This window comes from Aquarana catesbeiana, linkage group LG03 (assembly GCF_042186555.1).
Source record: "Aquarana catesbeiana isolate 2022-GZ linkage group LG03, ASM4218655v1, whole genome shotgun sequence".
In the NCBI taxonomy this organism is placed as follows: domain Eukaryota; kingdom Metazoa; phylum Chordata; class Amphibia; order Anura; family Ranidae; genus Aquarana; species Aquarana catesbeiana.
This window is the reverse complement of record NC_133326.1, coordinates 343,412,077-343,430,100: the sequence shown is the minus strand read 5'-3', so window position 1 is coordinate 343,430,100 and position 18,024 is coordinate 343,412,077. Positions and strand designations below refer to the sequence as shown.

The window sequence follows — 18,024 nt, the reverse complement described above, 5'->3', positions numbered from 1 at the left end:
CATTCTCCCTTCTGCTGTTTGCTCAGCTTGCCTCAATTTCTGTTGTCTGCCCGTATCGCTTCCATGTCAGCAGCATCCCAGCACACCTCACTGAGATCTGCCTGGATAGTACTGAGCCAATGGAGTGGAAATAAAGCACTTTAGCTCTTCAGCTCCTCAAGGCAGATTGCCACTGTGACCTTAACTTATGTGACTTTCCTGGGAAGTCATACAAAACACATGGGTGAATCACATAGCAAGTCGAACAAATTATATGCAAGCCTAAAATTTAATATAAAAAAGTGCTACAGTTCAAAACCTCTATCCATGAACCGCACAGTGACTCATAGAAAACAAAATTCTACATTCTCTCTAGCAAGATAAAGGAAGCTGTCACAGAGGAGGCTGCCATTGCTGACTTCATTGCGATAGACTTGTATGAAAATTACTTTTCTGCGTATCAGATCATTGTCTAATAAAGTATTAATGCTGAGGTGTGTGTATATGTACCAATTGTAAGCCTGTACTGGTAATGTGACAACTTAAAAAAAGCTGTAGGTATTGCAATTTTTATATAGGTAAATTGGCCCAGCTTGGACAAGTGTAAGTAATGCTGTGCAATACCTGTAGGATCCCTCTAGAATCACTACTACAGTGATTACCACTGGCTTCTGAGTCCTGTGCCGAGCAGCTGCTCTGCTTGAATGATGAGCACAGGAGGTCACTCATTCAGCCCAGGTGCCCTTCAGAGAATACTGCATTTTGTCAATGAATGTAAAACTCGTCACTGATTGTATAAGGTGGAGATTGTGATGTTACCACCTCACCTCTCCACGTGATCCAATCAGAGAACACTTTGCATTCATTCAGTGTTCCCTGTATGGAGCTTGTGCCAAGAGGGTGACCTCCTATGTTCACAATGGAGCAGGGCAGACACTCAGTATGGGTGTAGTAGTGTAGTAGTGGTACATACTACAGTGATTTCCAGCTTCCACAGGGATCCCACAGCTATGGCACATACATACTTACATTGGTCCAAGCTGGACACCTCTGTGCCAAGCAATAGAAATATTTGTTCAGCCCATTTTTCCATACTATTTGTAGATGTAATACTCCTGTCACTAGTTATAGCACATGCTTATTCAGATCAGGCTCTGTCGATGGGAGAGACTGGTGGGCAGTTGTGCAAAATTCTGGCAAGAGGTAATTTCTACTAAAGGGAGCAATACCATCTTCTAAGTCATGCAAATCACCCTTATCTGTAGGCACTGTACAAATAAAGATCTATTGTTCAACTGTTTGAATATGCGAAAAATTCAATCACTTCCCTGGAATGTTCTTGCATTTTCACATCACTGTATAATTGGATTACTGCCTAATGATTGGCAGCTGTCAAATATTTTTTTTTCTAAAATATACAATTCATTTGTCTCTATATTGCCTTTAACAATCATTGTTACAAACAAATACAATCATTGGCTTGAAATGTCCACAATTTTTATTGATTTTGCCTGGATTAGGTGACAATCCTATGTCTATGGGTAGCTGCAGACAAAACAGGCAACAGGTATGTGTTAGGAAATCTTTCCCAGACAAACCATTGTATCCCACATGATTAGATATCATTGGGACAATGTGTTGGACATCTGGGTAGGAATAAACCCAAATTCCTGGCCAAGAGTTTTTATTTCTGGTAACCAGCAGATAGGTATTTAGCCTGAGGAAGTTGAAATGTGCTTGCATATCTAAGGGTGCATTCATACCTTCGAATGCACCCACACTTCGATTAGATGCGAGAACCCCAGCAGGAGTTCCCACGATTAGATGCGGGAGGCAGCCCCATTGAAAGCACTCCCATGTAATTGCTAATGCAGTGTTCACAAGTGAGTGATCGGTCTTGGATGCAGGCAATCTTAAAGCATTTAAAGTTCTTTGTTGTTTCCCACAAGAGCATTAGAATGATGTGGTGTACATTTATGTAGGAATAAACCCAAATGCTTGGGTTTTCAGGTGGCCAGCAGATGAGTATTTTGCTTAAGGAAGCTTTAATTGTGCTTGTATCTCTAAAATCCCTTTAGGCAGTGAAGCTCAGGTTTGTTTAACCATCAACATGCGTGGAGCCCTGTCAAAATGGTCATAAGCAATCTAACCATCTCACAGTATTTGCAGGCCCAACATTGTCCTTAAACAGCATTACTTAGTTTGCATAAGCGTTCCTGTTTAGTCCATAGAGAAGTAATTTGGGGCATGGCTTCTATTCCTACAGATAGTTTAAGTCCCATTTTTTGGAGGGGGTATCATCAGAATGTTTTCTAACCTGTCTGATCACATTTAGTCCCTGTTACCAGTCTTTTAGGTTTGAGGATATCCATAGACATAATATCACTGCCTAATCCAGCCAAAAATGTTGTCAATGCCTAGGAGAACCTGAATGCCAAAACACATCTTTACATGCTCAGCAGTCAGTTAAATTGCAAATGGTTCATGATAATGACTAATCTGATTTCTTGCAATGGATGTCAAAAGCATTTAGCCGTTCTTTTGAAAGATACAAAATTATCATCATACAGCAAATGAGTCTGCTGATGCAGCTTTGTAATTTTTTTCAGCTTGTTTTGTAAACGAATTGCTTGAGTTTACATGTTTATTGTCATTGGCTTTTGTTTTTACCAGCAGGACAAAGTAGACTAGGCTTTTTTTAATATCCTGTCTTCTTTCGATTTAGACTAGAAATAACCCTCTGCAGTTTTTGACTTTTGCAATATAAACAATAAAAAATGTTGATCACACAAAGCACAAAAGGTACTCAGTATACAAAACATAAGGATTAAAGTGGTATTAAAATAAAAATAAGTTTTTCCTAAATCAAATAAATTAAAAGGAAAGGACATTTTAAAAATAATCATGCATGTGAGTTATGTTATTTTTTAAATACAGAACATTTTGTGATTAAACTACTGTGGTGAGGTAGATCGCTTACATGTGTACTAGTTCTGATTTTAATCTGGGACTTAATGTTGGGGATTAAGCTGCCCCAATAGCAAAACTCTCCTATACATCAGTCATGCCTAAAGTGGTTGTAAACCCTTACATATAGCCACTGAATTGACTGGCCTCAGGTGATATACAGAGATGAAACAAATCCTCCTATATAAGTTGTACCTGTTTATTTACAGCCAGCTTTCCCCTACATCCATTCAAAGTGCAGAGTTTACACCGCATTGCTCAGCTCTGAAAAGCAGGGGGCAGAGAGCTGAAGTTACATCAGTGAGTAGAGCTCTGAGAGCTGATTGGAAGAGACACACCCCTCTTTACAAAGCACACAGGAAAGAGCTGAAGCTGTCAATCAGCTGGAGGTCCCTCCCCGTCACCTTTTTTCTCTTAAAGTCAGGAAAATTTGTCAGAAGTGATTCATGCTGATAGCAGAGGAAAGAAACAGCAGACAGAAATGACATGCAGTGCTTTTAATTGAGACAAGTATACACTATAGAAGGCTATGCTTTGTTCATATTTCATGTCTAAGGTTTACAACCACTTTAACTCAAAATGTAGCCAAATTGTACAGGTAATGCTGCAAGGGCCACATTTTTTTGTAGTAATTGTTGTTTGTAAATACTGTACAATGTTGGAAATGAATAGATATATATAACGTTTAAATGATATCCTGTCATTAATTTCTGCATTAAACTATTGCACAATTGTAAATGACCCTTGTAGGGGTAAAACTTTTTCTGAACAACTCAACTGCAAACCTATTAAACAATTGGAGTTTCAATAATTTAAAATTTTACAATGGCCAAGGCCTGCAAAGAAGGAGTATCAGGGCTGCATCCGCTACGAAAAATGTCCTACAATTCCAATGCAAGTAGCTTATTATTTGTAGTTTACAGCACAGAAGTCCTGCAATCCAGTCCCTGGCTCCACTCATTCCAACCCAAATTGTAACCTTAGCACTGACACCCCCCCCGATATCCCTAACCCTCACAATAACCTTACTTGTAACCTGAACCCTCCCTACAGCTCTAACCCTTCCTGTAATACTAACCCTTCCTGTAATACTAATCCTTCCTGTAATACTAACTCTTCCTATGACACTAACCCTCACACTAACCGTTCCTATAACACTAGCCATCCCTACAACACTAATGCCGCGTACACACGAGCGGACTTTTTGACCGGACTGGTCCGACGGTCTATCCGATGGACTTTCGGCGGACTTCCGACGGACCCTCCTAACAAAAGGACTTGCCTACACGATCACACCGAAGTCCGACGGATTCGTATGTGATGACGTACGACCGGACTAAATAAGGATGTTGATAGCCAGTAGCCAATAGCTGCCCTAGCGTCGGTTTTAGTCCGTCGGACTAGCATACAGACGAGCGGATTTTTCGACCGGACTCAAGTCCGTTGGAAAGATTTGAAACATGTTTTATTTCTAGGTCTGTCGGACTTTTAGGAAAAAAAGTCCGCTGGAGCCAACACACGATCGAATCTTCCGACAGAGTCCGGTCGGCCGGACCAAGTCTGACGGAAAGTCCGCTCCTGTGTACGCGGCATTACCCTCACAGTTATCTTCCCTGTAACACTAACCCTAACACTAACCCTTCCTGTAAGACTAATCCTCAAACTAACACTTCCTATAATATTAACCCTGTAATTCTAAGCCTTACACTAACCCTTCCTATGACACTAACCCTCACCCTAACTCTTCTTAGAGCACTAACCCTTCCTATAACACTAACCCTCAAACTAATCCTTCCTATAGCACTAACCTTCACACTATCTCTTTCTATAATACTAACCATAACACTAACCCTTCCTATAACAATAACCCTCACACTAACCCGTCTTATAACACTAACCTTCCTATAACACTGACCCTACTTCTAACACTGACCCCCCTATAACACTGAACCTCACACTAATCACTCTTGTAATATTTACCCTAACCCTCCCTTAAACCCTAACCCCCCACACTAACCCTCCCTATAACCCTAACACAACCCTAACACAACTGACAATAAATTGTCAGTGCAACCCTAACCTTTCCTTTAATGCTTACCCTCATACTAACATTAAATCAAAATATGATTTTACACAGTGATCTAGTAACCTGGGAAGGATTTCTAATATATTGCATAAAGTGCGTAAGTGCATACACAATCAATAATAAAGTAATATATTCATAAATACATAGCTGGTATGCATAAATGGATGCTTTTACATAATTAGTGAACGCTACCAAAAATACTGGTGAATAAAGTGCCAAAAATAAGTGCAATATATAGTGAATAGTCCAGAAATAAAATAAATGGAAAGACTAGGTCCTCATAAATGGTTGAACTTAATTAGGAAGTCCTGAATAGGGATATAGTATGCTTTCAATAGGTGATTTCTTAATAATAGAGTGTAGTAGTGTTGCCCTTTAAAAACTTCCTGTTAATATGGTCTCCCAAAACTCTCACCTCAAAGCTGTTAAATCATAGCATCTGTGAGTTCAGGTCAAGGGCAACACTACTACACTCTATTATTAAGAAATCACCTATTGGAAGCATACTATATATTTACATACCATTTATGAGGACCTAGTCTTTCCATTTATTTTATTTCTGGACTATTCACTATATATTGCACTTATTTTTGGCACTTTATTCACTAGTATTTTTGGTAGCGTTCACTAATTATGTAAAAGCATCCATTTATGCGTACCAGCTATGTATTTATGAATATATTACTTTATTATTGATTGTGTGTGCACTTACGCACTTTATGCAATATATTAGTCTTCCATTACTATACTTTTAACAACACTTTACCTAGAGGAAATCCTTCCCAGGTTACTAGATCACTGCGCGAAATCATATTTTGATTTGTTGTTTTTATTTATGTGTCACTGTGCACATTTCAGATTTTGCTGCATTTATCTTGTTTTTGTTTCATCATACATTATTGATAGCCCGAAGGACACTTAACACTAGTTACTCATACTAACATTGCATGTAATCCTAACCCTACCTTTAACTCTAACCTTTGATGTTAGGATTGAGTTCACCTGCTGGTGGCACTGTGCTGCTCTGGGCTGTTTGCTGCGGTTCCAGTGTCTACCAACAGGTGTCTCCCAGAAGCCAGCAGGCTGTAATAATCAGTCACACCTGCGTTCAGCCATTAGGTGGCTATTTTAGGCTTCTCCTCCCTTTCTCCAGAGTCTCACTATTCTGTTTGCCTCCTTGTTGCCAGAGATCCTGTTCCAGCCTGCACCCCTCGCCTTGCTCCTGCCCTCCTCTGGCTCCCTGCTTAGTACCCAGTTTGTCCACCGCTACCTTGCATCCTTGCATTCTAAGTACCCTTGTCAGTATCTTGTATATAGTTGTACTTAGTCAGTAGTTTAGTTCTTTGGCTTTTTTGTCAGTGGGGTTTGGTTCTGTTTGCTGGGGTTGTTTATTTCCACCTAATAAAATAGATGCTGCGCTCTATATGTCTAATACATTGAAAAATACATATATTGCATAGTGACACAAAAGTGAACATAAATCAACAAATTGCACAGTGACACAATTGGTGAGTGGCAATATATATCAAGAAGTCCCAATGATGGTGTATAGAACTATATCAGATATATCCTTTGAGATAGATAATGTATGGAAAACAGTACACAAGGTGTTTAAAGTCCTCCTCCTGTGAATATCACGATCACATTAGCAGACAAGTGTGAATCCACCACCGCATGGTGTCCACGCTTACCAGTTTGCACAAGCTGACTCGCTTATGGCTAATGCTCGGCCTGGGCTTTTTCTTCTAAGGATAGCAGACGAATGGCAGATCCGACCACAACAGCCTCCAAACACTACTAAAGATCCAGGGTCCTCACTCGACAATGTTCATAAGAGCCAGAGAAATTCATAACACGTGTGCAGGAATGTCCAGTAAAGATGGCATTAAACGAGAGCAGCACATCTGGTCATATGATCTACCATCGACTTGGACATGCTGTAAGCCAGGACGCCCGAGAACGATCTCTGGCCTGTGACTCTGTATATGTTGATGACGTTTCCTTTGGTCTTGATAAGATGAGGCACCGCCAGCTTGCACTTCCAGGACACTGTTGAGCTGTGTCTGTCAGCGCTCATTCATGGCCTTTGATCAAAAGCCATGATTGAGTGCCACTCTCATTTAATGCCATCTGTAGTGGACATTCCCATTCACGTGTTATGAATCTCTCTAGCTCTTATGAACATGATTGTTGAGTGAAGACCCTGAATCCCTTTGAGTCTCTGTAACTATCATAGTCCATCCGCTCTTTAGTACTGTTTGGAGGCTGTCGTGGTCGGATCTGCCATTCATTTGCTATCCTCAGAGGAAAAGGCCCCGGCCGGGTATTAGCCACCAGCGAGTCAGCTTGTGCAAGCTGATAAGAATGCACCCCATGTGGTGGTGGATTCACACTTGTCTGTTAATGTGATTGTGATATTCACAGGAGGAGGATTTTAAACACCTTGTGTACTATTTTCCATACATTATCTATCTCCAAGGATATATCTGCTATAGTTCTATACACCATCATTGGGGCTTGCTGATATATATTGCCACGCACCAATCGTGTCACTGTGCAATTTGTTGATTTATTAGTCATATGGAGCACAGATCCTATTATATTAATTTTATCTTTTATGTATATCTCACATTTGAGCTGCCGCTAAGTTTAGGGTTTAGGATACAGCACAATTTTTTTTTTAACATATGTTTATGTTCACTGTTTGCTTATCGTTGTGTTCACTGTTAATAAATCTCACTTTTAAGGATATATACTTTGTTTGGTCACAGTTTCTATGTGTAGCTACATGTCTGGTCTCCTTGCTGCAGAAACCTGACATTTGAACTAATGGCCCCCATAACAATAACCCTCCTTGTAACCCTCCATGTAGCACATTTGTAATGTTTTCTGTGTGGCTTTAGTAGTTCACAGGTTAAACTTCTTTTAGCCTGGAGTTCTAAGTGCAATACTTTGAGTTAATTGTAAAGTGACTGGAATAATGTAAAGAATCTTGTGACAGAGCTCCTAAAGGGTGTCTGTTATTTCAGGCAGGAGGAAAGCACTATCACCCAACATGTGCCCGCTGTGTACGTTGCCAGCAGATGTTCTCAGAAGGAGAAGAGATGTACCTGACAGGTAGGACATTTGTCACTGGGGCTTTACTTAACACTGTCACAATGTCATCTCCTGCCGTCTATCCCATCACAACTTGTCTGTTATACTCACATCACTTCTTTATGTTACCTTTTCCTCTCTATAGCATAGATCCATAACGGAGCTCATTATGCAGCAAAAAATGATGTCCTATCACTGTAATGTTCAAGGATTAACAGTAATCAGTTACTGAGATTAATCAAAGCAAGATACTGTCTGCTAATAAAGAGCAAAGCAAGCAATCAAAAATCAGATATCTGCAGTTTAATCATTGTAATGTTCTGGGACAAATCCAAGCTCATCTGCAATGCTGCTGACCTGCTCCCCTTGCTGCCCTCAACTTAGCCACTCTACCTTGCTGCAACATTTTTAACAAAGGCAGTGTAGAAGAGAGAGGTATCAGGGAAGTGACTTTGGACCGTGGGGTGCAGATATGCCCTCAATGCAATCTCTAGTTCTTGGTAATGTGACATCACATTACAAGGAATGGAAGGAAAAGAGTTTTCATGCTTAATTCTGCTCAGGAGTATTTAAATAAAGCAACAGTTACTGTGTGCGTTGGTAGAGGGAGGAAGGGCTACCCCCCACCTCCTTAATTGAAGTCCAGTTGCAACAGCTGCACCCCATGTTCCCACACCATCGTTGACCTATAATTAGGTGTCATGGACCAGTTCACATGAGATTAGCCATCAGGAAAAAGTGCATGTCATCATGTTTTTGGACTACATAAAAAATATGTTTAGCTAAAGCATACATAATTTGCATTTAAAGAAGAATTCCAGGTAGTGCATTTTATACATAGTTACATTGGTCCAGCTTGGACCAATATAACTATACATATACTATGCCTGTGGAATCCCTCTAAAAGCTGGAAATCAATGCACCCCTACCTCAGTGATCTCCAACTGCTTCCAGATCCTGTGCTGAGAAGCTGCCCTACTGCAAAGTGAACACAGAAGGTTGGCCGCTTGACAGTTACCAGAAAGCTTTGCATTTTTCAATGCAAAGCATTCTCTGATTAGACACGGTAAACAGTCTGACATTGCCACCTCGCCTCCCCGGCCTATCCAATTTGAGAATGCTTTGCATTTATTAGGAAAGTGCAAAGCATTCTCTGAATGGTGACCATGCAGAGCAGACAACATCCTGTGCTCACAATGCAGCAGGGCAGCTTCTGAGCATGGGACCTGTAAGCTAGTGGAGCTCATTGTAGTAGCGGTGTCCACATCAGTGATTTCCAGCTTCTAGAGCAGGGGTGTCAAACTCAATTTCTTTGTGGGCCGCATCAGCATTATAGTTGCCCTCAAAGGGCCAGTTGTATCTGTAAGGCTAGATTTCAAGTGCACCCCCCCCCCTTAAATCAGAAGTCAAGAATCCCCCACCCTCCATTACATCACACTGCACCCCCCTTACCTTGTGCTGCTGCCTGGAAAAAGCTGGGGGCAGAGCTGGGAAGCAGAACGTGCAGGGTCTGGAAGAGGACTGGAGTCAGCTGCCAGAGTATGCTGAATGCTGAGACCAGGGGAGGCAGAGATGAGGGGGTGCAAGGTTTGTAGGAGAAGTTCTGTCCTCTTCTCTGCTGACGACTGCTGAGACGGGGGGAAGAAAGAGGAGCCTCTCCCCAGCTGCATGGAGAAGGCCAGGATCTGGCAGATGAGTTCTATTCTCCTCTCTGCTGCCAACTGCTGAGACAAGTTGAGGACAGAAATGAGGGGGTTGCTGCAGTTGCAGGAGAGGTGTGAGGGCCACATGAAATGACCTGGAGACCCAGATTCGGCCCACGGGTCATGTGTTTGACACATTTTCTAGAGGGATTCCACAGTTATGGTATATGCATAGTTACATTGGTCCAAACTGGACCAATGTAACTATGTTAAAAGTGCCATACTCGAGATTCTTCTTTAAATTGAAGGAAAACAAAAAACGTTTTTCTCTTTTAAAGGAAACCTTTCCTTAAAGAGACATGCGGGCTAATTCTTAATCTGCAAATACTATCTTCCTGGCTGTCATATTTACTCTCCCTTGCCTGGAAATATCAGGCAGATAAGGTTATCCCACTCTACTCTGACTTCTCAGATATGAATACTTGTTCCAAGTCAGTGATTTAAACCTTAGTGGGCCCAGTCGATCAGCGTACTAGCCATACATTTAGCATCATAAGAAGGGGATTGGCAATGGCAGCTGCCACTGTGCCTCTCAAAAAATGTTTGCTAAACTAGGGAAGGGCTAGCTCCTCTATCAAGTTATTATTGCTGCGTGTGTCCCCACTTGAGTGCTGTCCCGAAGACAACTAGTAGACTTCTGTAACACCCTTGCCACCTTTCAGCAACTATACAGCCTGGTGCCTGACAACACAAAAAAGGTTGTCTGTGCCCATCCCATTTATTACATTATACACACAGACAGCACTGCTTGCAAAGAGCAGTACCGTTATGCCATTGCCAGGAGGCCTGGGGAAGGAGAAAGCATATTAACAATGTTGTATCAAACCACACATATTCTTAACTGGTGATGTTAAACTATGTATAGCTTCACATATAAAACAATATCCCAATTTTTGCTTTAAACATGCATCTAGTAATTGACCAATGCATTACAGACTTGTTCAGTTTGGCTGCTAAAATGTATTTCTTGTTGAAATAACCATATTATTATTATTATTGGTATTGTGATTATTTTTAACAGATTGATATTCATTTTTGAGCAGGCACTGTATTTCATTGATCGACAGACCTGCAAAACCTACTTATTGTGTCCAAATTCTCTGTATTGTATTGGTGTAAATCTAAGATGTATAAAATTCTCTATATATTAAATATTACTGTTTATGAACAGGCTTTACAGAATCTATATGTTTTCCAACAAATGAATTACACCAAAATAACTGTTGTATGTGTGAGTTTAATATATGCTGCAGTCAGTAATGTATTTATAAACCAGCTAAAAGATTACATCATCGCACATTTTCGCTCCCTACGGATCACTGCAATAGACATTTTTGGCGCCCTCTGCTGGCTTGATTTAAATATTGTAGCATGTTTTCAGAGGTGAGCACCTGAACTTGCTGTAGACAGCCCAAGTAAAAATAATTTTATACATTTTTTTAAAGCCTTTTCATTTTCAAGTCTCTATAAGCTAGCTAATTAAACAATAATTATTTCTTATTTTAGAGTATCACTTTATTTTGAGGGAGCAGTCTATTGCTATCCTATTGTACACAGACTATTAAGTTCCAAATGCATCTGTCATATGTGTTTAATCAGTGTACAGTGAAAGCTGCTGCAGGTTAGAAAGTCTTCTATTCATTGTGAATTCCCTGTACAGTTGCGTGGGTTGGTCACCTTTGGATGCTCCCCACGTTCCCAGCAGTGTCCTGGAAACAGACACCAAACAGCATATTTCAGTGCACAGTCCTCTGTGGCTTCATTGTTAACTGTTTCCACATTTGTCAATAAATACCATCACAGAGCAAGAGTTTTAATTTACCATGTTTGCTGAGCTCTGTATACTGGCTGTTTCTTGGAGATGTAAATCCACATCACGCCTTGTGTGCCAGTAGTACAAAGAATTTAGACAGAGCTATTATCTAGGATTCCCAAGAGAGCCGTCATCATGTTGAAGGTGACCTTCAAATACTGCTGTGTGTACCGAATATCCCATTAACTGCCAGTGATCTATGAAAATGTGTTTTCATAAGGCAAAATCTGGGGCTCACACAAAACGCTTTCTAATTCTGATTTTTATTATATTAGCTTCTAGGTTCCACTTGGTCTCCTTTGCTGTCATTACTTTTTTTTGCGCTTGTACCTGTTAACAGAGTGCTTCTAATTACCTGCCATTATTATTGTTAAATGGAAATTTCTGTTTTATCCAGGCTCTGAAGTGTGGCATCCGATCTGCAAGCAGGCGGCTCGGGCAGAAAAGAAGCTTAAGGTGCGTGGACTGTATATCATTTTTTAACCCTCTACAGACTATCAGCCCGTTATATTGCCACTGAATTACACCAATGGTCTGTTTCCCTTTTAATATTTGTTATATTTGATACCATAGATATAGGCAGCCTTTTGCTTTCGGGTGTGCACCCCAAAGCTCAAACACACATGCGTGTGTGTGCATGTATATACACATACATACATACACAGACACACACACTCTTATAAAAAAATAGAGAACAAAATTTGGGAGACGTGGGACTTTGAAGGTGCACTCTTATGCCCTGTAAACATAATGTGTGATAGGACCTTGTTTTCGGAAATTCCAACCGTGTGTGGACTCCATCACACATTTTCCATCGGAATTTCCGACATACAAAGTTTGAGAGCAGGCTATAAAATTTTCTGACAACAAAATCTGTTGTCTGAAATTCCGAACGTGTGTACACAAATCCGACGCACAAAGTGCCACGCATGCTCAGAATAAATTAAGAGACGAAAGCTATTGGCTACTGCCCCGTTTATAGTCCCGATGTACGTGTTTTACATCACCGTGTTTAGAACGATTGGATTTTCCGACAACTTTGTATGACCGTGTGTATGCAAGACAAGTTTGAGCCAACATCCGTCGGAAAAAAATCCATGGATTTTGTTGTCGGAATCAATGTCCGACCGTGTGTACAGGGCATTACTTATATAAACATGATAACACAATTTAATAAAAAATATATATTTATTATGATACATGAAAAAAGTTAAAATAGCATTATATACAATACATCCACATCCATTTTGGGTAGAAAAAAAGGCACGTTTTGATGTTGTAATGCTGTAATTCACGCTTGTATTCTACATGTTTCGCTCTAAGGCTTCTTCAGGAAAAGCGTGGAATACTATCTACTAAATAACAAAACATACATGTCAAAAAACTTTATTACATTTTACAAAATACAATATACATAAGGAAAAACATAATTTAGATGTGTGCAAAAAAAAAAACCCTTGCAGTAATGACGAATTCCTTCCAGTAACCTTCCCTTTCCTCCGAACTGCTAGAGTTAAATGCTGATTACATCAACTTACCTTCACTCTGGCCAGCTCCCGCGCTCTCCTTCTCTCCCTCTGGTGCTCCACTTTTTGGGGGTGGTCACTCTGCACAATCATGTACAATGCAGGGCTGTTAACCCTGCATTGTATATGCGGAAGGCAGGAGTGCAACTAGTAGCTCCTTAGAAAAGAGGTTTGAGGGACCTTGCTGGGGTGAGGAATAGGTATTATAACATATTTCCCTACCATTAAGCAAAAGAGGGCATTTAACCCTTGCAGTGTTTAGGGGGAGGGGGAGGGGGGGGGGGTCACTGCAAAGGTAGTTTGTTTCTTATGCCTGGAGTTGAGCTTTAGAATTGTGTTGCTTTACTTGTTCGAGAAGTGTAAAAAAAAGAAAGTACCTGTTGATCCTACAAGAAATCTTGCAAGCCAATAATTTTCTGTGTTCTCTGTCTGTGCTGTATTCTTGTCAGCTGGATTGTTCACAAGTCTGTCTGTGGACAATAAAACTCCTCACACTTACGTTATGGAGATGAAGAAGGGTGGGGTGTTCTGCAGTCCTAATACAATTGCTGTCTTAAGGTGACAATGATGCTTCTCTGTAAATACAGTACAATGAGTAAGGGGTGTCACCCAAGATAAGAAGTATATTACTGGCACAGTCACGAAGTTACAATAAAGGAGAAAAAAATCAGAGACTCAGCAAAGAGATTAACATAGACTGTTTAGGCAATAACTGCCTACATTTAAGGTCCAGAGACTCTGTGCCTGCAAATGGAGATGTCCATGTCTCCTGTCTCCTGAACATCTCTCCCAAGCACCACTGGTTGAACGAAAGAAAATTCTGTATTTACCCTGCTTTAGTAAGGACATACATTTCACGCCTTAATTAAGATCACTGAAAGGTAGTCCAGCCTTTCAAATAGGTCAGTATAGATGGTACATTCCCTTATGTGTAGTGCAGTAGTGCAGGGTTAGCTTATGGCTGCATCATTTTTTTTTATGGTCCCGGCCTTTACCAGCAAATTTGGGCTTGGCGCTCTGGCCTATTGCTGCGTGTGGAGAGTGCAAGTCCCCTATCCAACCCCACTGCCATTAGGTGGTCGAACTTTATGAGAGACTAACAGCTGCTGCACAGGGCTGGGCGATGCACCTAGCAGTACTTAAGTTTAGAGCAGTATATGCCTAGGAACAAATGCTCCGAATGCAGACTTCTTTCATTTCTGGCATTCATCCCAGAGGCATAGTGTCCTAAACGTTTACACTGTTTGGTGCACTGTTCACTTCATCTAGCCACAGCAGCAGTCAGCCTTTTATAGAATTTGACAGGCTGCCAGTGGGGTTGGATTGGGCATCTGTGCCCTTTGCCCGCAGCTAAAGGCCACAAACCCATACACCTGCGCTAAATGCCCAGCGTGCTTGGGGCCTAACTGCTGGTGAATTTAAAATTTTTACAAAATATTGAAAAATATTTGAGAATATATGAATATAATCTTGTTTGTGTAAACTTCTTCCTGTCAGGAGTTCCTTCAAACATCTTAACTCCAATTCCTTTTATGCTGTACAATGCAGTTTTTGACCAGTGCTTAAAGATTTGTGTCCTGACCTCCCCCCAGTCCTCTTTACCGGCCCCTAAAAAGGATAAAAGAAAAATGACTACTGGAGACATACGACAGGGCAGGAAAACGTAGTTTAGAGTGTGACAATCATGGTTTTGGATGGAATTTACATAACAGATCACCCTGGATTCTTGGCGTTGTGGAAATACATTGAGGTTTTGCTGCAAGTACGACTAAGGCTGTTGCCGAAACACGTCATCTGTTTTGCTTGTCACTTTTTGTAACCAACCATTAAAATCGCTATATGGACTACAGAGTTGCCAGCTCAATCCTTTTTCCTTGTTTTTGCTGCAAGTACCAGGAGTCATTTTACCATCTTGATAACACTGCAATTTATTTTAACTCTGGCTCTTGCATTTTAGTAAATGACAAATGCTTGGCCCATACACAACAGCTAGCACTGCAAAATAGTGTCCTGGGCCTCTAACACATCTTCCATTTTAGCAAAGTCAGAAAAGGGAAAGAAATCCACATGGAACCTGATATTCATATATAATAGATGCCCTCCTGGTTTAGTGCATTCTGCACTAGATGCACAAATGAGATGTACACAGGATGATGCAACAAAATGTGCCCAAGTCAGAGGGGCCCAATTATCTCTTGTTCAGCTCAACTGTTACTAATGACAAAATACTGTTTATTCCAGAATGGATTTAATGAATCCATTTTGTTCTAGTGCACAGGGGAGTTGCAGAGAAAATACTAGAGAGATTATTAAATGTAAAAAAAATTAGCTCATGTAAATGTCATGATTAATTCAGAATTTTGATCAGGCAGACGCTGAAGAAAATTAAGTGGTCACAATAGTTCTTTTGCACTGTATACTTTATTTTGTTCTTTTGTAGTTCTATCTACTTAAAACCTAACTTATTTTTTTTAGTTTTCAAAAGATTTGGAAAGATTTCTCTCAGGTTTTTATATCTGTTAACCCATTGAGGAGAGGTCCCCTTGCTTAGTTATAGGGGAAAACAGGAAGCCTCGGGCAAAAATAAAAACACTGTCAGAAGTTCTAACTCTTTATGTGTTTTTGTTTTTCCCTGTTAAAGAGATTTCCCATCACTTCCTGACCCAACAGGAAGTGAGTGGAAATCTCCTCAATAGGAACAAAGAGACCAATAATACGCTGGCCGAGGCTCTTATCCTTCCAAGGTCTATCCAAAACAGAATAATGTTTTTCCTGACCTTGGACTTCATTACCAAGACCAGCCATAACCTAATATCTCATGCTTTCATTAAAGGAATTATGTGTTCATTATGTGTATTGCTATCCAACTGTTTCCACTAGTATGGTTGAAGAATGCTTATGAATATAAATATACTAGACATTCTAGAACTATATTTTAGAACTTTAATACAAACCAAAACTCTTCAAATACTCTTCCATTGGTAGACATGTTTAGATATTTCACATTAACCTTTTGACAATTTTTCTGCAAGGGTAGATACAGATTAACTGATTTCTTTCAATGTGCATGGAAGTCCATGGGGTCATGCTGTTTTTGTATCCTCCTCAATCATTGCATCATCATTCATGACTGACACAAGAAATACACAAGGAAAGTTCCTTCTGGTTCAATTGAACAAAGCTTTATATTTTCCTGATATGGTCTGCTTAGTTATTAAATGCTTAGTAGTTGGCATGGTCACAGATTTGTTAAAACCATGACCCCTTGTGACAGACTGCCTGACATCCCCACTTGGTATCCCCACCAAACTACAGCTTTATCCACTCTGGAATCAGAATATAGCAATTTCTGACCAAACCTCCCTAATTACCAAACAGGACCAGTATATTAGGTTAGGAATGTAGATACCAAATGTACCCCAGGCATCAGACAGATCCAATGTTGGAGTAAAATAGGACTGACTTTGTTAACAAACAGCACAGCATGAAAACCTTCCTCCTAGACAGGTATGGCACACATTACAATCCCAGGAGAAAATTACATTACATAAACAAATAAATAATCAAACACAAGAAAACAACGGATTCCTTCCTGCTCTGGACTCTGGAGGTGATTAAACAAAGTGAGGGCTTATCACCTAATCCTAATTACAACAAACAATACTTGATGCCAGGAAACCTGTAACAGAAAATAAAGTATAACCTCACATATGCTGGAATTCACCTACTGCACATAACACATCGTCCCAGGATAATAGTTCCACTATGCACAGTATTCCAAGGGTCCCAGAAACAGTCCCTCCAGCTCGAATTGCATGGAAAGGGTAGCTGGTATAAGTCACAGCCAGCCATGTACCCAACGAAGTGAAAGGGTTCCTTGTAACCCGAAGAGGGGGGTCTCCTTAGTCCTGGGTCCATCGTTAGTGGAAAGGAGGCTGGCCTCAAGGCCTCACCAGGAGCCCAAGTTACGATGGCTTCTATGACACCCTCTAAACATTAAAGTGTATGTTCAGCTAAAACGTTTCTTTCTTTAGTTTCGGATAGCGTTGGGAATGATTAGAATCCCTGTTTGGTTCTTACTACTATCAGGATCACAATTGGAGATATTTCCTCTCACTTACTGTCAAGAGACAACAGTTTTACCAGGCAGGAAATGAGAAAATGTGCAACTACAACATTATTATTTTATTATTATTATTATACAGGATTTATATAGCGCCAACAGTTTACGTAGCGCTTTACAACTTGAGGGTAGACAGTACAAATACAATACACTTTGATACAGTAGGAATCAGAGGGCCCTGCTCCTTAGAGCTTACAATCTAAGAGGGAAGGTCAAGAGATACAAGAGGTAATAACTGTGGGTGATGTGCTGATTGAGAAGATAAATGTACAGTTGTTAGGTGGGGGCCAGATAGGCTTCTCTGAAGAGATGAGTTTTCAGGGATCGTCTGAAAGTGGATAAAGTAGGAGAAAAACGGACAGAGTGGGGTAGAGCATTCCAGAGGATGGGGGAGGCTCTGGAGAAGTCCTGAAGGCGAGCATGGGATGAGGTGACAAGGGAGTTTGAGAGCAGGAGGTCTTGGGAGGAGCGAAGAGAACAATTAGGTTGGTATTTTGTGACTAGGTTAGAGATGTAGCTGGGGGCCAGGTTGTGGATGGCTTTGTAAGTTATAGTTAGTATCTTGAATTTAATTCGGTGATTGAGTGGCAGCCAATGGAGGGATTGGCAGAGGGGTGTAGCAGACGCTGAGCGGTTTGTGTGGTGGATGAGCCTGGCAGCAGCGTTCATGATGGACTGAAGTGGGGATAGCCTATTTAGAGGTAAACCAATGAGGAGAGAGTTGCAGTAGT

The 18,024-nt window shown here is 40.6% G+C and overlaps 1 protein-coding gene across 1 annotated transcript in view; it reads left to right on the top strand.

Annotated features, from left to right (window-relative positions):
- Window positions 1-18,024, top strand: part of ABLIM3 (actin binding LIM protein family member 3) — a 427,044-nt gene that overhangs the window by 324,358 nt on the left and 84,662 nt on the right. Inside the window, exons 7-8 of the mRNA XM_073620583.1 lie at window positions 8,062-8,149; window positions 12,042-12,100. Of these exons, the coding sequence (XP_073476684.1) occupies window positions 8,062-8,149; window positions 12,042-12,100 (147 nt within the window). The remainder of the gene's footprint in view (window positions 1-8,061; window positions 8,150-12,041; window positions 12,101-18,024) is intronic.